This window comes from Semicossyphus pulcher, unplaced genomic scaffold, assembly GCF_022749685.1.
Source record: "Semicossyphus pulcher isolate SPU_LCO1_2020_fin unplaced genomic scaffold, fSemPul1.0.p SCAF_19, whole genome shotgun sequence".
Taxonomy (NCBI): domain Eukaryota; kingdom Metazoa; phylum Chordata; class Actinopteri; order Labriformes; family Labridae; genus Semicossyphus; species Semicossyphus pulcher.
This window is the reverse complement of record NW_027211692.1, coordinates 5,255,326-5,281,528: the sequence shown is the minus strand read 5'-3', so window position 1 is coordinate 5,281,528 and position 26,203 is coordinate 5,255,326. Positions and strand designations below refer to the sequence as shown.

General features: G+C 43.0%; 1 protein-coding gene across 2 annotated transcripts in view; it reads left to right on the top strand.

The window, feature by feature from the left end:
• The window catches only part of nectin1b (nectin cell adhesion molecule 1b), a 157,303-nt gene that overhangs the window by 71,107 nt on the left and 59,993 nt on the right, over nucleotides 1-26,203 (top strand). The window contains exon 6 of one of the 2 annotated variants that reach the window (XM_069668220.1): nucleotides 1,092-7,092. The exons of the other annotated variant lie outside the window; for it this stretch is intronic. Coding sequence (XP_069524321.1) covers nucleotides 1,092-1,597 — 506 coding nt within the window. The 3' untranslated portion in view covers nucleotides 1,598-7,092. Of the gene's footprint in view, nucleotides 1-1,091; nucleotides 7,093-26,203 lie in introns of those variants that run through there. 2 annotated transcript variants of the gene reach the window in all.

Here is a 26,203-nt window from a genome sequence, read left to right as displayed (position 1 = left end):
TGTGGAGGATTCAGCGTTTTGCTATTGAAGTTAAATGCGCCTCTGCTGTGCAGGTTTAGACGAGCACTACCTGAGCGCCTCCGGGCTTTGATCACGTTTCAGATAAAAGTCTCCTCTGTTTCTGCGCTGGAAGGAGCTGTGCACGTTTCCCTTGTTTTGAGGGGAGGATGTTTATGTAAGGGACATGCTTTCCTACACTTTCGCGTTGTGTGAGGAGGCTGCGTGCTCCCTCAAATGGTGGAATGAATGTGATGGCTCAGTTTAGCTCCAGTTCTGTACTTGAAAGAACAACATATCTTTTTAGTATTGGCAAGGAGAAATCCCAGCCTTCAGCCTGGGCCTTCGTAGTTATTGTTTGCCTCTTGCAGGCCATTAGTCATTGTCACTGTGTTCTAGATTAGAGCACATCTTATTTGATAATTTTCCCTCTGCTGTCTTTGCTGAATAATATATACTTTTCTCTGGAAGCATATTCTGTTTGTGCCGTGTGCTGCTGCCTGAATAGAAAAGCTCTCCTGATGCATCGTGGCTGTGAATGCTTGGCTGCTGATAATCATCTCTGGCATTGCGCTTTCATTTCATTACCTGATGATGAAGGCGGTTATATGTCATGGTGTACTGTTTCATGCTGGACTGTACTGCTGTGTTTGCTTTGACTCTTGTGAAACCCGAGGAGCCGTATGAACTGAAGTATTCACTGTAAGGCCACATGAATTAATTCTTCCAGGTGTTCATGAAATGATTTAATCGTCCTTCAGACAGAGACGAGCTGCTGGTTTGTGCATGCTGACGAAGCCTCACTTCAGTCTCTGTCTACTCTCTGATGCTGTGTGCTGGACTGGCTGTTTGTTTCATGTGTCTGCATGTGTCTGTTACTGCCTGAGCCTTGCCACGCTGTCGGTAAGGACTCTTTGGGGTTGGGTGGGTTCTGCCGTGGGGCCGGGGGTCCTTCCTTTCCCCTTTGCTTTTCCGTCCTTGTCTCCCTTACTTCATCTTTCCTATAAAAAAAAAAAAAATCTGCACCTGCACAAACGCACCTCCTCCCACCAGAGCACTGACACACTCCCTTCCATCTGTCTTTTCCTACCCAGAATTCCCTAACAACCTGACACCTGGGGAGCGAGAGATCCCGCAGGAGCAGCACAATGCAGGTGCCGCCATCGGGGGCGCAGTGGGGGGCGTGGCCCTGTTGGGCGTGGCGGCCATACTGCTCTTCGTATTCCTGCGCCGCCGCCAGCGCACCTTCAAAGGAGACTACAGCACCAAGAAACACGTGTTCGGGAACGGGTACAGCAAGGCGGGCGGGCTGCCCGCACACCCTCCCATCCCCAAGAACCTGCAGTACCCCGACGACTCGGACGACGAGAAGAAACCCGCCCAGATCGGTGGCACCGGAGGGTTTGAGGCGGGCGAGCGCGATTTTGACGGCGAGCAAGAGGACCTGAAGAGGCCCTATTTCACTGTGGACGAAGGCGAGAGCCGAGATTATGACGAGCGGACTCTGGCTTTCCAGTATGACCCTGAACCTGAGATAGCCGATGATATGATCTCTCAAACCGACGGCTCTGTTATTTCTAAGAAAGAGTGGTATGTGTAGGGGCATGCACCAAGCAAACCAAACAACCCTTTTGTCCCCCACCTGCATTCCACTGCACCTTTCACCTCCATCACGACCCCGCCCTCCCATTCGTCACACTGCACCCTTCACAGTCCAACCTAGCACCCCCTCCCCCCCTGACTCCCCCCACATCAGACCCCATCCAACTAATCTCAACTAGAAAATCAAGCGTCTATTTAAAGTGCTAGCAACATCACCGTGTCGACTCGACAGCTTTGGTATCAGTTCATCAGGTGAACGGGCAGAAATACAAACTAAGGTATGTAAACGGCCTCGTCGGCAGCGACCGGCGAGGCCAGGGAGGTGATTGGATGATCAATACTGGTGTAATATTCTTTTTGTGTATTTTTTCATGTTCTAAATGTATTAAATGTATAAAAAGAGACTGCAGGTTGAGGTGTTGCTGAGCACATTTGTGAAAGTCCTACACTGGATGTGCAATTTGGTTATTTTCCATTACCATTGCCGTTTTCTTATTTTTATAATGTCTTTTGTATGATTTTTAAGTGACCTGAGATTTGGGAGTTAAATGTCTGACATGATTGCAGGTGGAGTTTTAAGTGTTTGTAATTTTGTGGTCAAATGTTTCAGAGAAAGAAAAAAAAAAAACGCACCATACAGAACCTGTGTTATTTCTCCTGTTACTCACTGGGGTCAGCGTCCACGAAATTAAACATTTTTATATATTTACAGCGTTAAAATCCGATGTTTTAATGCTGCTTTCCAAAGAAATGCTTTCAGTTTCTCACCCCCCGGGGTTTAAACGCCGAGCGTCATTCCGCCGAGCCGTGTGGACACGGCAGTAACAGATAAATGTGGGCGGATTTTTACTTAATTTGTACTTAAATTCGATCACATTAAGTTACCTTTAACGTCGTAGAATCAGATTAGCAGGTGGAGAGAAGGGCTGCAATTCCACACAAACAGTTTCAACTTTCACGTCCATGAGAGGTCGGGCGAGTCTCGGCGTCCACCTTCAATAACGCTCTGAAATGTCATGACTGTCACTTGACTTGAACAGGTGGACCTGTGTGTACGAGCTCTCAGTCTTACCACTATAATGAAATGTCTGTTTCTTGTGTTGAGTTGTCATAATGATGTTTTGTTCTAACCCTTCTGTCAGAGGAAAGTGTCGGGGGAATTTTCCCAATAATGACTCTGTCTCTCCTCATAATTGTGTGACTCTGTGCTGAAGATTGGCTTAAGCCTCCCCGCTCACACCGACAGCATTTCTATGAGGAGTCGTCCACGGACACAAAGGACACTGAGGGGAGGAAATTGTCAATTGATGCTTTGAGAAAACATTGAACATGTAAAGGGAATTATGACGGTGGCCATGCTGAGTATAATACGTCACCTTGCTGCTTTCATCATGTTTGTTATATCTCTTTTATTTTCTTTTGAAATGATTTCAGTGGCTGTTTGGGGGATTCTAAAGGAGTGAGTGCTTGTCCTTCCCTTCACGTTGGCGTCTGAACCGGCCAATGGGGAAACATAGACCCTGTCTGAAGGCATTATATAGTTCTGGCTTTATAAATCACTGTTAACACGTGCCAGTGGATGCTAGCATAGCAAATTACTTGTTTCAGCAAAATGCATTTGCTTCGAACAAAAAAACTTGAGTGTGACACGTCGGATAAAAGAGAAGCAAAGGCGTAAATCTGTGGATAGAAACAACAGGCTCTGAACAATATAAATACTATACCAAGCCTTATTTTATGCATGTTTTTTTGTGTTGGAGTGGATGTGCGCGTGTTGCTATTTTTTCTGTATCAATTCCAGTGCGTTTGTTCTCATTTGCAGCTGAAAAGGCGACACTTTGTCAGTGTTGTCAGTATTGACAGAGGTATGAGTTTATGGGCACTCAGTACCCGGCAACAATATTGCAGTTAACACACAAAAAAGTATATAAATATATAAATATATATAAATAAAGATGAAAAAATAGCATCTCTCTGAGAGCAGATCTCAGCTGGAGATGTGAATGTTTTACAGTTCATGCTTGTCTACTGTATGTTTTTAGATGAGCATGTTGATCACGAGCCTCAATTTATATCACATTTTCAACACAAATTACGAATGAGAACTATCATGTTTAATTAAAAAGTCTGTTGATTTCAGTTATGTTTAGTTACATGTTTTTACAGCCTTCTATCTGTTTTTATCCACAACAGTTTGAAACGACACACGAGGTTTGCACCAGAACGTGTCAGAGGAGGGAAAAGGAAATCGACGGTAGCGGCGCTCGCTGCTTTCAAAGCGCGAAAGCAGATTACACTTTTATAGTCTTTAGTTTGTTTTTCACCTGCCGATGAACTGCTTTGATGTAGCTCTTCAGTTCTGCGTGAGACAAACGTGTGAAAAGCATGTGTTTGTCTTTTCAGTTCTTGCATTCAGTGCCTATCAAAGTCAGGAGACGTGAGGTGGTGTGGACAGTTGCTGCTCCATCATTTCAGTTATTCATGCCATAGAATAACAGAATAATAGTACTGATATATGACCCGGACTGCAAACCTCTTTAACCATGCAGTTACTTTAGGCTAGTATAGAGAGGATGTGACTCCAGCACAAAACTAACAATGTGTCTGTTCTCGATCTCTAAATCAATTGATCTCTTAAAAGCTGCATTCATTACCTTATTAAAGTTTAATGCCGGCTGAATGCTGAAACGGCACTTTTTCCTGGACAGTTTCAGCCCTAAAGAGATCGAACTCTCGCAACTTAGCCGCGCATCGCTGACTTTTTCGAAGCACAACAATTGAAATCTAGTGAAACAGATTTAACTTGTAAATTGGCCCAAAGCGAAGATCAACTCTGCCCCCTTTTTAAAGCACAAGATTAAGGTTTCATTTCACTATTTCTGCATCCATAATGAAACCACTGCCACACTCGCTTCTCAGACGCGTTGGAGGGAGAGAGACCTTTCGGATTTGAGTGGACATTCTGTAAACTGGTAGATGTGCACATTGTCTTCATGTCGTCGGGGTGTTATGAGTTTCTATTTTGTAATACTGACTGTAACTTCATTCCATCCTAATCTACTTTTTGTATTCAGTATGTTCAACATTCCACTGTAAATACTGTACATAGGGTTGAGATTATAGTCGGGATTTATTTAGGGACAACTGCGTAGGGACCCTGTTCGTGTAAAATATTCCTATTTTGACTGCAAACCTAGAGCAAGATGATGGATAGATGAAGTGGATGCATAGCTTACTTCCAAAGTCCCGCCTAAAAATGCTCCTCCAGTCCGTTTTTAAAAGCGCCACTAGCGGCTTCACTGTCATACAAAGGGTGACGCATACAGTCTGTCGATTTAATGTTATTGAAAGAAAATCAAAAGAGAGAAATTGTCTGTATGCAGCCATGTGAATGTATATTTCTGAGGGTGTTACAAATATGAAAAAAATCTCTTGTTCAATTGTGATGACCCAGTGAAGTAACTTGTATTTGTTTTAAGCATTAAATGAGTTCAATAGTCAACTATGTTCTGTCCCAGTTCACTGAGTGGATAGATGTGTGTTATCTGATTGAATATGGTCCATGACTGCAACACATTTCTTATCGCTGTGTATTGATTCTGCTAATTGCAGCTCCCTCCCAATAGCTTGAATCAGTGATGCATCCCTGTCGCCTCATGCAGGTGCTTATTTGGATTTATATCCCAGCGTTATCGCTTCCTGTGAGCCTGCAGGACATAAACGGTTTGTTCTGCACATAAACTGAGACCTTATTAGGACAATATTTAAATCCAGATGCTGCTCTGCTCCGGCAACAAATTTCTGTGTAGTTAAATCTTTAAAGCGCAGAGAGTTCAGGCACTCAGCCATTAGACAGAGCCACAGTTCTGCATTGCAGCATCCAATATTCAGCTCCTCTACTGTTCCAGTTTTAAGAATTAAAAGGCTACAGAGGCGGCTGCAGAGCTAATGCAGGATGGATCTCTTTGGATGCAGCCACAGCTTCCTCCATTGTCTCGCCTGTTTTCGTGCCTGAGCATTCGCCTAATCTCATGATGAAATGAAAGCAATACGGTCAGACATGATTTACAACTATCTCACACTCAGACAGCGTTTATTTTACAAGTGTGGATAATACTTTCCACCTTTACACCACTTTTTGTTGCCAAATTAGCCTCCGTCACTGCGAGAAATGTCATTTTAAAAGGCCGAAAGTGTCACGATGTAGCATACTGATAATTATTTTCTGACAGGCTAACAAAAGACAGTTAAAGGGATACATAGAGTACATAACAAGTGTCTGCATTGGTTATTACTGTAGCTTTTAGAGGGCTTTTTCCCTTTAATTGGGAGCAAAAACTGTCAGGCAGATGTTGGTGTGGAGTTCAGTGCTTAATGAAGCGACAGTGATATGATGAGAGCGGCCCAGTGCAGAGCAGACAGATCTGTCTCAGACTGTGGGACTCAAGTGCAGACATCTGCACGGTGCACATTAAGAACAGCCCAGAGTTTGCAGCTGTTGCCATCCATTTGCTAAAAGAGCCCTTTGTAGCCCAGGGGGCTTTGATGGCACATAGGCTTTTAACATGCATGGCCATCTCGATTTTTCCCCTCCTCGCAGAGCCGCAGAGGAAATCTACAACATTTCCTCTATCAGAGCGTGCTTAGGATGAAATACTGCAGGATTTTTGGTTTTCTAATACATTCCTTATGGGCCGTGCATTCAAAGGGAGTTTGTTAGAGCACCTCAGGTGATATGAGCCCATTCAAATCACAGCTACGTAATGACCACACTGCTGTGATGCTTTTTTGCCTGATAATTCTCATATGTTTTGGTACGACAAGCATTATATTTGAAGCTCAATATCACAATGCAGCCCCATTAGTTGCTGATTCTCTTTGTGCTTTATTTTCTTACCACACTGCCACGTAGATTTCAAAGGCCACAACTGCACATTAAACTCTGCCTCGGCCTCTCAACGCTTGTGATGGAAGGAACTTTTTGCTACTGTGAAACGAGCAGAATTTATCAATCCAAATAGCTTTAGGAAAGCAAACAGGCAGCCAATAGCACGAGTCGTTAAACAATAGTGATTAAATTGTTAATGGACGTACTGTACATGCATGAGCGATTCATTGGGCTGGATACAGGAGGAGAGTGAGACGCGAGCTGTAGGGCCAGTCTGCGTGCAGCTGCACAGACTGATGCAAAGGAGGGGAAATGTGTGATTTCTTCATATGATGGTGTTTTAATTTAGCATCTATATTCAGTGCAGTAAGTATTGTTGTTGTCAAAGAGCAGCCTAACCTGTGTCACAGCCTGTAAAGACTAAAGAGTGCTTTGTTTTGTCACCATGTTTCTGCAGAGTTCTTTCTAATAACCTTTTTTTGGATTAACAGATTGTTCACGGCTTTCTTTTTTTTTTGCCCTTGTTTTCTACCTGTTTCAGTGTGTACAGTTTGAGGTCACATGGGGTTGTCCTGTCCATAATAAAAACGTGTTGCTGTAAACGATGGTGTTGCTGTCGTGTTAAACTTCATCAAAGGTTTCATGGCAGAGATTTCTCTCCACTCCACGGAGGTGATGAAAGACTGATAAACTCCTGCATCCTTCAGCCTCGCAAAATATAAAAGATGCGTTTTATCAGTTCAGCTTAATCAACTTCTGAAAGGGTTTTTATAACTTTCTTATAAGTGGTCTCCAAAGTGAATGTACTTTATATGTACTTAAAGATGAAATAAGAGTAAGGTAAAAGAAAATGTGCCCCGAGGTGTCTTATTATAAAACAAGATAAAGAGTGTACAGTAATGCTGCAGCTCTGTGGGGCTGCTTTAAGCTAAGTCATGTGTTCCCAGGGTGCAGCTCGATTTACAGAATAAGGAAGGGAGGTTGATGTTTCATCTGAGGCTGAATGGTTAAAATCTGTTCAGCCGCCGTGCAGATACCTATTTCTAAATTTGAGAAAAAGCTCTTAAAATTGGACTCTGTGGGTTTCAGGGAGGAGAACATCCGGAGGCTGTGAGCTGCAGATGAGCGATTTCAACACGTCGTCCTTCTGATGCATACGTTAAACATTTAACCTGGTGGGAGAAACATAGCGGGACCAGAAAAAGTTTGAAAGGTCTCCTGAATGCATCATATTCAAATGATTTTAAAGATATAATCTCAAAGTTCTCAGTTTCGTTCTTTTTGGCGGCACCTAATGTTAATAAAAGGCGATTGCGGGCGTATACATCCCAGATATCCAGACAGTGTTTGTGACAAGTTGTTTATCATCATAAAATAACTTAATGATTTGTGTGCTGAGATTTCAGACTTAAAGTGCTGATCTCTCAGCTTCAGTTTCGGTCTCTTTGGCGATAAACGGTAATGTGTGACATCCACAGTTGGCTCCGGTTGTAACTCTTGATTTTCCTGGCTGACGGTCGCTTTCCTTTTTAGACTGTTTGCTTCATCTGAGCGTCGAGTTTGTTTCTTTTTCTTTGGATTTTCACTTATTTTTGAAGTTGTATCTGTAGTCATCCATCTTTTCTTTGTTTGTTCAGCCATAGTAGATTACTGTTTCCTCCTTCCTGTGATTTTTTCCGTGAAAGTTGCCACAGACACCCAGTCTGTAATACTGCAAATGCAAAGGCTTTCATTAGTGGGCCACCACTGCGTTACCTCATCCATAGATACAGACTTTATAGAGACTTTTATAACAGACATTATACCTTAAAGGTGGGGACCAGACATCTATCTGTATAGATGCACTCTGACACTGTAGCGGTGCTTTGAGCTAAGTGCTAATGTCAGCATGCTCACAATCACTCTGCTGACATGATGACATCTGGCAGCCTATCTTTACTATCTTCACCATTTAAGTGCATTATAGCTAAATGAGAATTTTACGAGTTATGTTTTTGGTCGTAAACTAAAGTGAGGCAAAGTAAAATATTGACCTGATGATGTCACCAGATGAAAAGTTAACCCTTCACTTAGAGGGGAAACGCATATCTGAAACAAATGTAGTGGTCATAGTGTCATACATAAAGTGTGGAATAGTGCACCTGCAGATAAAAGGACTGCGCAAACACATCATTGTGTCCGTAACACACATGTACACCGAGATGCTCACAGTCGCTGATGCTCATGTCATCCATTTTTAATCTCTTCTCTGCGGTTACAAACGTGGTTCTCCGTGAGTATTTCTCACAAGTGAGAATCAGCCGGTAACTTTTCAAACAGCGGCCGTGTTGTTGTCATGGTTACGCACATTCTAATCTTACCTGTGCCCTGATTTATACGACTGGAGTCTAAACATGTTTGTCTGAGATGTTTTATGATTTTAATGAGCATCTGCGAGCTTTCACAAACACACTCATGTCACAATATGTGATATATATTGTATAATGTTCCTTTCGCTGCTCGCCCAGTTTTCATTAATTGTTAAAGAACACAATGTTCATATATCAGCGCAGTCTGAAGGGACTTTAAATGTTGATATAAGCTAAAAGGAAGCAACTTTCTCAATCCAATACTGAAGTTATATTAACGAGAGGCTCTACAGCCGACGCTGAAATAATAAAACATATTGGATGTTATACTTTAACCTTTTTGTACGATGCCAACAAACACAACTTTCTGTCTAATGTGAGCGAGTTTAAAAGTTTTTCTGGATTGACCACAAAGCTAACATTTTCTAGCCAAGTTATTTCAGCCGCTGCTGGAGCACGACTGTGTGTTTGTGGTCAAACTGTGACTGGGGTCACTTCTCAAGGGAGAGCAACTGTGAGTGTTGGACATAAACAGAGTAACTATTTAATCAATTCTGCAAAATATATTGAAGTCCTCTCACTTAAACATTTTAATAACTGTTATTTCTGCTAGTTTCTCTTGAGACTTGATGTTCCTCCAAGTCAAACTACCGCTCCTCGATAATGAGCAGAAACGAGGCTGCAGATATTCGACCTGGCTCGTGGTGTTTTCTTTGGTCACCTGATCAGAGATGTCCTGAAATGACTTGTGTCATCTCCAACTCCATTTCCTGCATTTCCCTCTCAGTTTGCTCTTTATGGCCCTCAGATATTGCTCTAGTGATTGAAGTTGACACAAGGCTCAGAATTTGGAGGAAAATGTTCCTGCCGCGACCGAATCAGTGAGAGGAGCTCAGAAAAAAAGGGCAAATTCACGCTCAGACTGGGATCACACTGTTCTTTTCATCCATGTTAAACTGCTGCGACGCCGAGCTGCGGCTGAGTGCAAGGTGCGGCTGACTGAACATTCACACGGGCACAAAGACGACGGTAAACGAACAGATCACAGGGGTCGTTTCTGACGCTGAAACCTGCCTCAGTGTTCTTGCTATGTTGAGAGCTCATTAGGCTTTATATGTTCCAGCTTCCTTTCTGGACCTCGTTGCCCTCGTGGATGCAAACATAACAATATGATGCTCATTAAGCCCCTATAGCTGCTTGTGAAGATTTTCTTTAGGAGTACAAAATGCATGTAGAAGTTTATACAGTGACCTTCCAGCAGCAGGGACACGACCCCGCTCCCCTCCTCCTCCTCCTGAACTAAAGACGCTGCTGCTGGGACTTGACCCTGCTCCCAGGTGTGCTCCACCTCTGTGGTCTCCAGCGTGCAGCACCGGCCTGCCTGGGAGCTTAAAGTAAGAGTGAAAGCAGCTTTTAAAGTACTCAACAGAAAGTGAACGAAGGCTTTCGAAACAAAGATCTTCAGTGTTTAGACGATAATCCGCCGGGCATTAACCTTTGTCATTCATGGGCTGCAGCCAGTAACCAACACCATAATTACAGTGACCACCGTGGTGCAAACCTGAAGACAATGACTGATTTCAAACGCAAACACGGCTCTGCATGTCAGCAAAACCACCGCGTTTAGTGCTTTATTTACTCTGAACCAAACATCCAACGTTTTGTGTGGGAAAATACATAAAAATCAAGTCGAGAAAACACATCCTAACTTTAATTTCAAAGCATGTAATACGCTATATAAGATACAAATCGTAGCCAAACGGTTTAAACAGCCTTTTATGTTCTTTGTATTTCCTTTATAATTATAGGATAAAAGCGACTCTTCTAAAGAGACAAGAAGCATAAACACAGATCAATGACTTCCCTTTCTTTTCACTGAATCTGTCAGATCCGAGCACGTCCTAATTTCTTTGATATTCTGTCCAGGAAATGGAGACATCAGTCGTAAAGCAGGAATCTGAAACTCTCCGGGCTCCATTGATCATCCACAAACTGAGAGGAGGTTGTTTACTGAAAAGCAACAAAGCAAAAAGAAAAGCCTCGTCACAGATAAAGTCTTATTCTGACACGCATCGTTCTAATATGTTAGAGGCATTTAAAGGAGTCGCTATCGTGCAGTGAAGTAGTGACACATATTCCGATTAGTTTACGACTGAGCTGAACACTTTCTGTCGCTGTTTGCTGCAGTTTGATGAAACATGTTTTGCATATCAGCTGATCGATTGGGCGTGCGGTTTACTCCCCTCTGACAGACACAACGAGTCAATTCTATTTCCAGAAAATGTGGAATTATAATTAATTGGCAATTATTTGGATTAACCCCGGATCAATCTGCTGGAATTATTATTGCCTATTATTTTGTAAATGAGACGCTCATAAACAAACGGCTTGGATCCCATGAATAAATTTGTTGGCATCTTGAGGGATGTCTGCAGCCGCTGCTGTATAGACACACACACACACCCTGTTTCACGCCCTCCCATTTTCAGAGGCAGTCATGGCGTGAGCGGCCCTGCTATCCAGCTGCGCATTAGCGTTCTCCAATTAAACTCAGCCATCCCGGAGCAGAACGAAAGGCCTAAACCCTCTGGTGAGAAAAGTGCTGACAACCCTCATCCACAAAGTCCTGCTGGGAATTCTCCGTCCCTGTGACCATTTACCCAGCATCGAAGAAGCCCTGTGTGTGTGTGTGTGTGTGCGAGTGAGTGTGTGGGTTTAAGAGAGGGAGTTAGTGTGCATACCCTTCATCTCTTTGTTGACCGATGCGTTTTCTGCTCTGAGCCTGAGTGACCTTACACACACAATAGCTCTTAAATTACAGTACGAGCACTCACTTCAGACTTCAGCGAGAGAATGTGCGAAGGAATTTTTGCTCGTTTCTCTGCAGAGAAGTGTTTGTCGAAAGCAGAGCTGCAATGTCGAAACTTAATGCATCATGCAGGTCCTGTCTTGTCACGGGGCTAAAAATAAAATCCCTTTAAAATCTGAATTCCTTTAGGAGGCAGATGATCAAACAGATTGTGAGTGACAGTGTCCCCAGAATCGTCGATTACACAGAGGCTGGGCGTGGCCGGGGGAAGAGACGGACGGATTTCAAGGACATGATGAAATTAAAACATGAACCTTCTAAATTTAGTACATCATGTTAATGCATTTAGGCACAATATACATCATTTCCACAGCTGTAAGATAAAGTTCAGGTGACCATTATTCCTCCTTTCTTTTATTTGTAGCATCAGACGATCGCACAGATTTCAGTTTTTGTGAGCTGGCGTCCCAAACATTTATCCTTTGTGCTGATATATCGCAGCAGCCTGATAGTTTGTCTAGGAGAGCATGAATTTAATGAATTAATCAAATCAATATATGGCTGCTGGGGTCCAGTTGGATGCAGATTAGCTCATACTAAGGATGTATTGGAGAAAGGGCAGCCCTTTCTGCAATACATCATTCACAGTGCAAAACGGCACTGACTCAGCTCTGCTACAGATGCCAGTACGCACCCGGTCTTGAGGAAGCTGGCTGAAATATTGGAAGCCTCCTGGCAGGTAGCTGACAACAACAACACCTTATCCAGTCCATCAGGCCTGCAGAGAGTGCCAGAGACACCAGTTTGTAAAGCTTATCAAGGCTCCTTTCTGGAGGCAAAGATCGGAACATGATGGTTGACCTCAGTGCACAGCTGCAGCTCCCCCAGAGATCACCAACACATCACTCTGGTAAAGACATGCTCCTCTGGCCTGCTGCAGCCAAGTCTTCTTATCAGACTCACCATCTCCTGAGAGGAGGGAGTTTGAGCTGCCCACAGACTCAAATAACAAGAGCTGGCAGCTGAATGCTGAGGTCGGCTGGATCACCATCGTGTAGAACCAAGCTGAGGGGCTTCTTTAGCACATCAACATCCGGCCCTCTCTCACACCCGAGTCCTCAGACAGCACCTGGTCAGAGGTCCAACTCTTCAGGCATCATATTTGCTTGCTGTCCTTAAGGTTATTGTTTTGTTGTGACGAGGGTCACAAACCAGAGGTGTAAAATAACTAATTATATTCACTCGCGTTACTGTACTTGAGTAGTTTTGTTGTGTCCTTTAAAATCTGTCAGTTTCATTTGAAGTATTGTACTTTACTACATTTAAAATCACATCCGTTACTGAGAAAAAAAACTGTCGGCCTAAATAAAATGGGAGAAAATCACGCCCCGTAAACAACTGCAGTGAATGATGTGCAAGAGAACAAACTGGAGCTAAATCACAAGTTAGATGGAGACAGATAGTCAGACAGCAGTGGGGCAGACGCAGCTGAAGGCCAAACGTTGAATCTGATGCTGAGATTTTCTTCTTTGGGTCATTTAGGGAAAGTCACAACACCTGTGACCTTGACCCGTTTGGATTAATAGACTGTTGTTTTAGTTTGTTTGTTTGCCACCTTCACTGGTTGTATCATTTGAAAATGTTTTATGGGATGGTCTGAACTAAAATGACACAGTATACCTCCCTAAGGGTGTCACAACATGTTTTATTTAGTTTTTTGCACTTTAATTTGTTAAGATTTTCCTTTAATTAAAAACAAATAGTTTGAGATGTATCTCCCCTCGTGCTTTTTGCACTACACAGGAGAGACCCCCCACCGGTTGTTTAAAAAGTAACCGAGTCATTTTTACTTTAAGAACATTTTAAACAAGCTTTTTACTTTTACTTGAGCACATTTTTAGACTGGTCATTTTACTTTTACTTAAGTACAATGTCATCACAGTAACAGTACTTTTACTTGAGTAGAATATTTTAGTACTCTTTCCACCTCTGGGTGAAACGTTAGTACTTATTCAAACCCAAACAACTGACTAAGCGTTACCAGCTTGCAACATTAGCAAGGTGTTAATGATGCACGAGCAAAAGTCATGACATTGTTTATGTCGTTGCATACTGAGCAGTCTCACTTGCCCGTGGAGCCCTGTGCATGCCAGACTGATGCTAGAGCGGTACCTTAATAGTCATGTTTTGAAGCTTAGGGCTGAAGGCCAATCTGAAGCATTGCACAAGTAGGAACAGAGAAGTTGAGGGGCAGGTTGTGGTGATGGCTGAAGAGGAACACAACGACTCGAGGTCCATCAAACAAGAAGGGCGGCTGCAGAGGGTGACAGGGAAGAGGAACTGGTTTTATTAAGCGGAGCATGGTCCTCACCTCATGACACGGCATCAGAACCAATTACACCTGTACAGCCCCTCTTATTTATTCATTAACAGCAGGCCCAATTAGGTCTCTGCACAGCCTGTATCAAAGTGTATCTATGAATAAGCTCCTCAGGCTAAACCCACCTCTCAGCCGGTGTCCTTGGTGAGCCTCATGCATGAATCTGCAGCTCTCACTGGGAGAAGGAAACGCACCACAGGATGACTTAAATCTCACTCAGCATCATTATGTCACGTGGAATTAAAATATCCACATTAAGCATGCCATGAGATGAACCTTCACCTGGTTAGAATCACTGGCTGTAAGAGAGCACATTCACAATGATTCATCAGCCCAGTTACCAGCCAGTTCCAGCGTCTGACAAATGGGACAAATGGGGTAAATTAAGAATCCAGTGTCCCCCACCCCCACACTCTCCTCCCTGACTATTGACTCTCACAGCTTTATCAGTGTACATTAGTGTCAGTGCCAGTCTACATTTAGACTAACTGTGCCAGAGGAGGCAGCCCATCAGCACATACAGGCATGTCTGTCGTCATGCAGCGCCAACGACCCTTTTGTCACAAACAATCTTCATCAGCCGAGCCGCCCGGCCGAGGCTCCACTGTCCAGTCGGTACAGCACGGAGACTGACCTCAACCGGGGACAAATGTAGCGGAGAGGGAGGAGTATCAGTCTAAACTGTAACACTCAGAGGCGCTTTGTTACTGTAGTATAGAGTTTTCAAGTATCTGAACTCACCTGGATATTTATTTATCTTTAACCCTTAACATCCATCTTAACACGAATGCATAAACATAAAACAGGGTCGCTTCAACTGAAATACATCTGAGGGGGGTTATGGATCACTTTTTTTTTTGCATTTTTGCACTGCCTTCCTGTCATGACTGACGGAGAGCGAGAACTAACATGGATAAAAGTGAACATCAGGACATCGCTGACGACTTCAGAGCAGTGACACATTCCCCGTCCGACTGATTTACACATTGGAGCAAAGTTAATGTTCATTATTTTCACTATTTCTTTTTTTCATATAAATAAATGTCTGTTAAGTCACTATCTATCACCGAATGAGGCAACACAATGGTGATGGAGCCTATGGCCCAATGATGAAAGGCTTTGCATTTGCAGTATTACAGACTAGGTGTCACAAGCGGCGCCCAGTTAGTGACGCGTTTTCCATCAGCCAGCAGTGGTTGGTCTGCCAGAGAGGGTAGGCGGAGCTAAGCGGCTGCTTTTCCGGTCTCTGCAAGTGTTGCGAGTAAACAGTAATCTACTATGGCTGAACAAACAAAGAAAAGATGGATGACTACAGATACAACTTCAACAAGAAGTGAAAATCAAAAGAAACAAATTTGACGCTCAGATGAAGGAAAACAGTCTAAAAAGGAAAGCGACCGTCAGCCAGGAAAATCAAGAGTTACAACCGGAGCCGACCGTGGACGTCACACATGCAGCACTATCTGGATATCTTTCCCAAATATGAAGCAAGGTTCATTTGCACAGAGATATCAGAGAGATGGTAAAACATGCCCTTCAGGGGGATTGTAGTTTTTTTAACTTTTACTTCAGTTAAAAGGTTGAATCAGCACTTCCACTTTAATGAGAGTCTTTTACTAGAAAAACATGTGCACCTCTTCTTGTGTAAAGATTGTGTGACACCTCTGGTAAAACTGCACATGGCGGACTTTCGCTCTGGAAGGTGTCCTGACCCCAGCATTAAGAACTGACCTGAATGTCCACATTAAACTCAACTTTGTACCCAAACATTCCCGGACCACACAGAACAATTAATCAAGAACATTCTAACAGTGCTGTGTGCGCTTCACACTATTTCTTACTTTTAATGTTTGCAAAACCCACAGTCACCTCTGGCTGACACGGTTTCACACTGCAGGCTAAAAAACCCCAAAATGTGGAAAGTGCCAATTAAAATTTAAATGTGATTAGTCTTTAAAAGAGCAGCAGTTATTTCAGAACAGATCTTTTTTTTCCTCTCAGCTGGAAATGAAACAGGCAGGCAGACATGTGGAGGCAGTGAAGGAAAAGAAGCGGTGGTATCTGATTATACGCTGGAGGGACACACAGGTAGCTGCAGCAGCGGCTGCCTTAACCACTCAATTATCTTTGGGCCTCAGAGGTCATCAGAGAATATTTAATTGAGTCCAAAGTTGTGCGTTTTACACTGCGTCGTGTCTGAGGGAATGTGTAGCAGTGGACTCGTGGGCTTTGACCCCTAAACTCTGCTCTGTGAAGGTTCAGAATTACTGCTAACAAAAATAAATCTTCTAATCTGCTACAAATGCATATGCAGAGCCAGACATTGATTAGATTACGCTGCTATTTGCAACTCCATCTTTGAAACGCTGATCCGTGCACAAATGCAAACAAACTAACTGATCCTCACAGCAAAGCCAGTCGGGACTAATTCTCCTGAAGTCTCGTGGCCGGTTGCCATGACGAGTCACAACCAATTAGTCCCCCCAGGTGGATCAGCTTCCTCCTGCAGCAGGTTTCAATACTCAAACCTGGGGTCAGTCAGTGAGCGCACATCTGCTGAGCTGAGACGGCTTTGTTCTGCGAATGTGTCAGTGGTAATTAATTCTCCATCTGAGAGAGTGGGCCTAATGACGGATCTATTTTAGATGTTTGAAATGTCAGAAGGATTAGGGAATGCTTTTCTACATAAAACATCATAATAATAAACAAAGTGATTGGGAAACCTTATTTCTGACATCATGTGGCTCAGATCTCTGCAGACACGTCATCGTCGTTACAGAAACAGCTCATGTACGTTTGTTTTATTGGCTACCTTTGTGGTTGGGCCAGGCAAAAACTGTGCTGTTGTCTGTCTGAAACAACACATTCAGATTGAACAAGTGATAAACCACCATCGTCATGGTGTTTGCTTCTTATCCAAATCTGTCTGTATTACAAGAGACACAAATGTGTAAACACCAGCCAAACAAGTGACTGATGTAGAATCTAAGAGGCTGCTGCAAAGCCAAAACATCAGGACGATTAGAAGAAGTTTTGTTACTGACACTTTGAACTGACCCTTCGCTAAGCCCCTCCCTTTGAACGGCCACTGTCCAATCCTACGTTAGCAACCGTAACTAGGCGCAGGAGGAGAAATGTCCAAACGGTGTGCATATGGAATCTGCAAGTCTGACAGCAGATACAGCTGTGTGCTGTTTCCCTTCGTTTTGCTGGGACAACTTTTGTTTTATGAGGTTTCTACTTACTCCGAGTTCACTTATCATGTAGGCTAATCTTTAATTTAGCTGCTCCCTGTGTAGTGACAGTCAACTGGTCTCTGCTTGCGATCCTGTCTGGCCTCCACTACCACCAACGATGATATCAGCAGAGCCTTTACTCTACCGGCCCTTGGTTTGAGCCATTGTTGAGGCAAACTTGTGCAGGATTGTGTTGGGCTTTCCTGTTGTGCCTCTAGGAGATCCAGTGTTTGGATCAAGCCAACGATATGCAAGCGATATCCTGATACGCTTTAAACTAAGTGGAAAAAGTGGGATAATTTAGTTTTGCTAGCGATGGGCTAAAACATATCAGATAATGTTAGTTAAAGGGACTTCTCTCTGATATCCAGAAATGTGTGTTTATTTCCCTCCGAACATCTCTCACTGTTATAGTTGAAAACGCCATAATATTTACATGCTGGTGCGAAAGCTTGACAGGCGTAGCAACAGTAACCAAGGGGGGCGGGACTTAGCGAAGATTTAATTCTACAGACCTTGGTTGTGTGGTCTTAAATAAATGATTGATTTTTCCAAAGGTCAGTGCTGTATTTACAATACACGCTAGCTAACCAGCTGGTGAGAGAGACTTTTTTAGCTTCGATCTTCTCTTGCTTTGAGGATCCTCAGAACTCTGCAGATTAAAAGCAGGTAACAGGCAGCAAGTGTTTTTGTCTTATGTCGGAGAAAGAACCCATGGTGCACGTTTATCTTCGCACTTAATGCACTGTTGTGGAACTGAACAACCAGCCATGGGCAACATTTTGAGCAGAAATATACCTTTGCAGGATAATCAAGGTTCCCCCGCCTCTCATGTCTTTGTTTGGATTCTCCCCGACTTAATTAATTTCTGCTATTGGTTTTTAGAAGACGTCTGTTTTTTAACCTCACCAGCAGCTCTCTGTGCTTTCTGCTACTGTACCAGTTTGGCTTAAGTAAGAATTAATTTTAGAGAACGTGAATAATTACAAACTGTACTTAGTAAATTTATGTTTTCTGGTTGATATTTTTGAGCTTTGCTAATCAACATTAGGAACGCATAATTGAATCTTGGCTGTGACTGATGACATGTTTGTTTACGTCTGAGGACGACGAAGGCGTAAAGCTGCTCATCACTCGGCCTTCTTATAAATATCTTTGTTATGGTGTTCGGCTGAGATGTTGGCAGAAGCTGCGGCCTTCTGAAGCACGTCTGATTACTTTTGCTACATGTTGATCATGTGCGTGTTGTGCTGTTTGCTTTGCATTAGCTTCCCTCTAAGTACTCGAATCACTTTTACTGCTGTTGCCGTGACATGAACACTGTGAGACAGTCACGATGCTCAGGGTTTGAATCTGTTACCATTAATTTAAACTTGTTTGTTTATCACACTTTGTTTTCCAGCAGTGTGATTGTTTCCATCTGTGACATACATCAGGTAACACTCAGCAGCGTGTGTGATCACGGTACATCATTACTCTGTACATTCAGTAACTTGTCATGCTCTCACTTCCACACCCTTCCTGGGGCCCTGATACTTTCTCTAAAAGCAGGACAAAAGTGAGGAATGACTCCACAGAAGTATCAACAGAGTGACTTCCTGCCGTGAAGTGTCTTGTCAAAGGGAAATGTGATACACTAGTGTTTAACAGGTTTCTCTTCTTCTAATGAATAGCCTTGTGAGGTGAAAAGCTTCCTGTTTGAAGAGAAGGTATTCGACAACAGCGAGGCTGATTGCTTCGTAAGTAACTTGCCATAATGTGGCTCTTGACAAGACAAAACACAGGAATACAAAGCGCCACTTTAAACCTGAAATTAAACAGCAGCTTAACACACATTCAGTGGATCCGGCTGCTTCACGCTCCTGCCAACTGTGTCACAAGTAATTTATTCATCGTGCCACTCTTATCCGCTTCTAATAATTAAGATGGACAATACTGCACTCGGCTCATATCCTCCCTGTAAATATTTGTATGTTTATTTGTACATGTCTGTGGCCTTGAGTTATTCACAGAGAAGTTCGGTGTACACAGAGCGCAGCCGCGTACTGTTTACACCATTTCAATGACAGACTTGAAGGATGTTTTCTTGAGAGTGACCCTGGGGCCTCAAACTGCGGCACTACATGTGCTCACGCCGCTGAAAAATAGAAATCTAACAAAGCACATCTATCAGCTGGCTGCAGCGGAGGAGGAGTGTGTTGAAACACAATTCATGTGGCATTTCTTTTAACTCGGAATAACAGTTGAGTGATGAGCACGGCGACCGCACACAGAGCTGTGTCGTCAGAGGACATGTCTGAACACACTGTGTTATCTGAGGGAGTGGGTGCTGTTATGTGCCATTACAGGGTTTAAATATTAAACATATATGGAAATAAAATCTCAATTTAGTTTGAATGATTGCCTCCATTTATGACAGCTTAATGATTATTCATTTAATCGTTAAGAAATAAAAATGATCTCTTTATATTACTCTCCTTATTGCAGAAACAAGTTGAGCCTGAAGATATAAAAGGACGTCCTGTATGATATTATTTCCTTACGCTTTATGTGATTATTAATATGTGTAAAAACTGAAGTTTAAAAATGTCTTATGGGGTTGTTTGCTGCCCTATTGTTTGGCAGACTGTTTGCTTCATCTGAGCGTCGAATTATTTTCTTTTTCTTTGGATTTTCACTTATTGTTGAAGTTGTATCTGTAGTCATCCATCTTTTCTTTGTTTGTTCAGCCATAGTAGATTACTGTTTACTCGCAACACTTGCGCTTAGCTCCGCCTACCCTCTCTGGTAGACCAACCACTGCTGGCTGATGGAAAACGCGTCACTAACTGGGCGCCGCTTGTGATTTCTTTCCACAAAAGTCACCACAGACACCCAATCTGTAATACTGCAAATGCAAAGGCTTTCATCTCTGGGCCATAGGCTCAATCACCATTGTGTTACCTCATTCAGCGATGGACTGTGATAGTGACTTCACAGACATTTATTAAAGGAAAATCTTCATGAACTAGGCTAGCTGTTTCCGGTTTATGTGCTAAGCTAAGCTAACTGGCCTCTTGCAGTAGCAACTAAATAGACATGAGAATAGTATGAACCTGATCACCTAATTCTCAGCAAGAAAGCAATAAGTGTATTTCCCAACATGTTCCTGTAAACCCTTGAAGGGGACCTATTTTAGCTCTGCAATCAATTTTCTGTTATTCTAATGTGTCTTTGAATCACGTTGGTGCGTTTTAAAAATTGTTTACATATTTTAATTAAATTATTTTTCGGAGCCTCTCCTTCCTCCTGAAGCCGTTTTGCCATTCAAAAGTCAGACCTGACCCACGATTGGCTGACAGTATTTGGAGTGACCGTGTAGCCCCTCCCCCACGTGTGCGATCCCACGTGTGGGATGTGGCCGCACTGCACTGTCACCCCAAAGTTGTAGAAAAAATGGCCGCTCTAGGATCGGTTATTCGGCCTTATATGTACGAGCCAGAATCACCAGGTATAGTGAGCCAAACTCTTGACAACAACTCGACTACAAGCTCGTCCAAGAAGGCAGCCTGAGGTGAATGACGGTCAATGACGATTGTTCGATTTCAGCAAAAGCAAGGTTCTACGTAGAAACCTGCAGCTGTTCTGAACGGCCCATTTCAGAGGCGACCTTTTCAAACATGTCCTTCTGGAAAAACACAGAATTATGCAGTTTTCACTTTTTCACTGTGAACGATAAAAAAACAAACATGTGAAATGTGAAACTTTAATATCAGTGCTGAAACAGGCAGATATGTTCAATCAATCAATCAAATTTTATTTGTATAGCGCTGTTATCTCAAGACACTTTACAAAAAGAGCAGGTCTAGACCGACTCTTTATGTTATTTGAAGAGATGTCAAACATGAATCACCATGAGTAGCACTTTAGCAGCTAGCTTGTTGCTTGTTGCAGCTATGAGATCCCTCTGACGTACAGTGTACAAGATAAACAGGTAAAACAGGACGAAGTGGTCTTGATTGCATCTCCCAACAATGAGAGAAAAACAGCTGAGTTCAATAAACTTTATTCGTCCCCGCAGGCGCACAAAGAACAAACACATGCTACAGTACACAGTGCTGCATCAGCTGTACACTGTAACACAGACACTGATACATAGAGACCGAGCCCTCCAGTGCTGCAGTGAACACACTGTTTCTGTAGTTAAGAGATGAAGTTCAGTTATATTTATTGTTGTAAAAATGGACTTTCAGCACAGCGGAGTGAGGTTATATTACAAACCATGAGGCTACGTTGTCTTTTTTAGTGTTGCTTAAATTGCTAAATTGCATTACGTTCTGCTGTTTTACAGGATGTTGAAGGGCAGAGGAACACAGGAGCTGTTATTGGTTTTCTACCTTTCAAATCAAGGACGTATTTCAGCTGTGGAGCTGTATTTGTGTCAGTGAAAGTGCTTGTTTGTGTGCTGTGTGGGTTAAATCTTTAAAACTGTTGCCCTCTGTTCAGATAACAGCAGACAGGCCTGTAAGTCTGACTCACCCCGAGAGTCCTGCTGTTGTACCTCGTCAGCATCGTCCCTTATCTGTCATGATTGACACAAGCTTGTACCTGCGTCTTTGCCTTGTCTTTCTAAATACTGGACGAGCCTTTAACAGGCTCAGAGGTCAAACTCCTCTAAACAGCTGCACAATAGAGCGCCATGCCCCTGAGCAACACAAAGGTCAATTAACAAACGAAAGAGCTCGAATATCGGCTTCATCTGGATGAGTTACATGACAGCCACAAAGTATAGCTGCAGGTTAGGTTTAGGCTTTGTTCTGCAAAAAGTCAAGTGAAATAAAATCAGAGTTTAGATGTTGATATGCCCACAGGAATGTATTTATTATTTTGTGACATTAAACCTTTTTCAGAACCCTCCCAGAGTGTGTTTTTGACCGCTGAGCGGCTAATTTAGTCGTCAAAACGGTTTCAAACAGGAGCTTGTGCTGACTGAAGCGCGGGTGACACGCTTTAATTAAACTAACACCATGCTGCTTTATTCTGTTTATAAAATAATGACAACATGAACTGCGGTGACAGCTCCTGAGCCGAGCTGCAGGGCCGTCTGAAAATACCTGCAGGGATCACAAAGAGAGCGACGAACCAAAAGCAACCGAGTGAAAGGAATCGGAAGTGAAGAAGAAAGAAAGCATTCACACTTTTTTTTAGATAAGATTTCAGACACGCGTCCGATCCGATCTCCGAGGCTATTCCTTTCTTTCAATAGACTATTCTGGTTTTTAAGGTTATTAAATGAGTTGTGGCCTTGGTTGCTTTCAGGAAAGTGACAGAGGAGGCTCGAGTGTCACATTGTGAGCACTGAGAGAGAAAAGGTGGAATTCAAACGGGCAAATGGATTTGATATTAAAAACCTTGTGAGTGTTTGAATACAGTGAAACAACAAACACATGCTTTTATAGCAAAAATGTGACATTACAGGAGTAATTAAGCATCTGCTGCTGATGGCAAAAACATTTTCATGCGACAGGATATAAATCACCTAAAAGTGACGATGAAATGATCACCTCCGAGCTCAATATGCAGAACTATTTGTTACACTGCTATTGTATTAGATTTCATCATTCAGTACATTTGTTCATGTTAACGCCTTCGCCCTCTTATCACATGCTCTTACTTATCTGATAGACAAAGACTGATACAGCAGCAGAGGAGCCTATTTGAAAGAACGACAGCTCCCTGAATGTTTCTGAGCAGCTTCATTGTCGGGGCGCTCGATATGATTTGGCGCACCTCATAATTAAGTGCCTGCTCATCCATCAGGTGATATCTTTTATTTTGGCGGGGCTGTGCTGCCATTTGTGTGGTAGCAGCCCTCTGCTGTCATCTATTTTCAGGCCAGAATGAATCAGCTTCTTCTGTCTTTTTTGTTCATTCTGACACCCGACAAAACTCATCGCCTCTGAGGGAATTGGAGTAGAGGGTCTTGTTTTGTTCTGGCAGTTCTTTCAGGAGCGGCCATCAATCAGGTGATGGATTGTGTTAGAGACGGACCTTTCTCTATTGAATTCATGACTCGCTGCAGAAGGCAGATGCTACAAAGGTATTGAAAGTTTGCCGGGTACATTATAATCTGACGTGAAAGAGTCGAGGGTCGCTTCTTCTTAATGATTTCACTGCAGGTTTATGTGTGCAGATGAGGTGATTGGACGGGGCCTCGGCTCTGATGGAGTTTGTGTCGTAGAGATATTCTCCTGTGATTATTCTACTCTGGTCATGTTCTGGTAGTTATCGCCTCAAAACAAAAGGAGCTGCTCTGATTATTAAAAATGTATTTTAATTAAGAATATAGGATTGTCGCCTCACAGTTAGAAGGCTCCTAGTTCGAACCCCAGTTCGAATAAAGTGGGCAGTTTGCATGTTCTCCCCCTGCATGCGTGGGTTCCCTCCAGGTACTCCTGCTTCCTCCCACAGTCCAAAGACATGCTCGTTAATTTGTGACTCTAAAATTGGCCGTAGGTGTAAATGTGAGCATGAATGGTTGTCTGTCTCTGTGTGTCAGCCCTGTAAATAGGTGCTTTTCGACCAAAAGTCCCAGGAACCAAATCAGGCCAATGATGTGTGGAGCAGCAATAAAAGTAACTGCACTACACCGCCAGTCCAGTAGGTGGCGGTAAGAAGACGATGAAGGCCACACAACAACGATGGCGCCATAAAACACGACAAATCATAATTTGTGCAACACTACAGTTAGCCTGTTAGCATGGAGGACATTTAACTTGTGCAGTTTTTGATCGTGCTTTATCGATTGATAACAGTTGATTGATAACGATGATAACAGTGAGCCTGCAGCTGCAGTCTTTTAAACATGGCGGGTGAAATAAGAGAACTCGACCAATCAGAAACGATCAGCACTGCAGGCCCCGCCCTGAAATTTACTACCCCCGTACTACCCCAAAGCAGGGACTTTTCAGGGGGTAAATTAATTACCCCGGAACCTGGGGAAAGTTCCTGCTGTCGAAAAGCACCTATTGACCGGCGATCAGTCCAGGGTGTACCCCACCTCTCGTCCAGTGACAGCTGTGACAGTGAACAGGATAAGCAGTATAAAAACTGAATGGATGGATGAAAATAAAGGCCACGATTAGGATAAAACCACAATAACATAAAGGACTCAAACCCTTTTATAATTGCCTTAAACAAAACAAATAAAACAACAATCGTTTTGATTTCAAGCTGTTTAATCAGCCTGACTTTGAGGTTTCTAAATATGTTTGCAGAATGTCGGACTGTTGAGAAATGAGTAATCTTTTTCCATGCTGAAACCGAATGTTGATAGATTTGGGAGAGGAGAGAAAACAGAGGGCAGGAGGTGGTTTGGATTCGTTCACTTGGTTTGACGCTGGGGCTGATCGATGAGAAGGTCTGGGGTGAGCTATCGTGAAAACATTTGCTCTGGTTTCAAAGAGTGCGGAGTAGTTTGTAAGTCTTAATTTGCGGCCGTTGTCAGTCAATGCCTGTGTTCGTCAGGCTGGAACTGCCCAGACGGAGGATAAACAAAGTGTAGGCTCTGTTTAGAGAGACACGGTGGAGGGAAACCAGAAACCAAACAAAGACCCGGGTGACATTCTGACTCTGTGCATCATTTCTGCACATCAGGACTTTATGAACAATGCATGTTTGTTGTGGGAGAGGTTATGGTTTGTCTGATGGGATCTTCAGGTCAGTGATCCCCAAAACCATCTCTCTGGAAATCACAATGATGTCAGAGCTGGTTTCTCGGCATTTGGAACACCATCCTGGGCCCCAGCTGAGAAAATGGTGCATATTCTGACGAGACTTGTTTATCACTGAAAGCTGTAAATGCCCTCAGCAACAAAAATACTATAATGGATCTAAAACACCCAGAGTTTGTGTCTGACTTTCTTCAACACACTCAGTTGTCTTTTAACAGATGCAGCTTTACAGATGATCTTGTCTTGTTGGTGGTTTGTTGAAATAAAGTGTAACAGCAGATACGCAATGTCTGTATTTGCAAGTGTGCCTTTAAAAGAGACGTGTAAGTGTCATGTGGCCTTTGGGAATCCAATAACAAACGTAAAGTAAAGTAGCACTTTGCAGATATTGAAAACAGCTTTTTCTGCGCTCTGCATTCATCGTCTGTCTCACGAGGTTATTGATTGTGCACTTTTTCTTTCAGGCGTTTGTTTGATCAGACATATTTTATCTCTTTCACAGGTTTTGCCTCTTATTGAAATTCTCTCCTCGTTCTCCTCCACACAGCTCCGTAATTATCCGGAGCCTCATAATGACGGCAGCCTGCGTCTCGGGTGCCATGGTGCTCGTTAGGCTGACATTCAAATACGGTTCAGTCTCTCTCTCTGATACTCCGGTGTGGCTTTCTATTATGGCTCAGAGAAAGTTAAAAAATACTGTGGCGCTCCCGCCCCCTGCCAGCCCGGCCAACATGGCTCCCACACAGTGTCTGCTGCGAGGTCTCCTGTGGAACAGTTTTGTCAGCTGTGCAGTGTAGGAGTGGGTAATGACATGCTTACTACAGATGCCTCTAATGAGTCATGACAGGCAAACACTGGAGCCCAGCCGGGGCTATTCATTTCACTGGACAACGCGTCATTTGAATAGTTGCTGAACTGGGTTTAATAATGATTATAATGGAGATAATAATACTAATAATAGAAACAAGCTGCAGAGTGAACACTGCAGCACATTTAATATAAAACACAAACCCTTTTGATTTGACAATAATACAATCAGGCGTGTTTGGATGAAATTACAGGTTTTTGTGATATGAGTAAGTATACAGGGCAAACAGAAACTCTTTTAATCAAACTGTGAATTCAGCATATTGTTACATTTTTTTCTCTTAGAACTTTGCACATTTTACCGTCAATCCAAATTCAAATATCCAAATTTTCCTTTCAGACGAATGCATTAAAATTTGAAGTG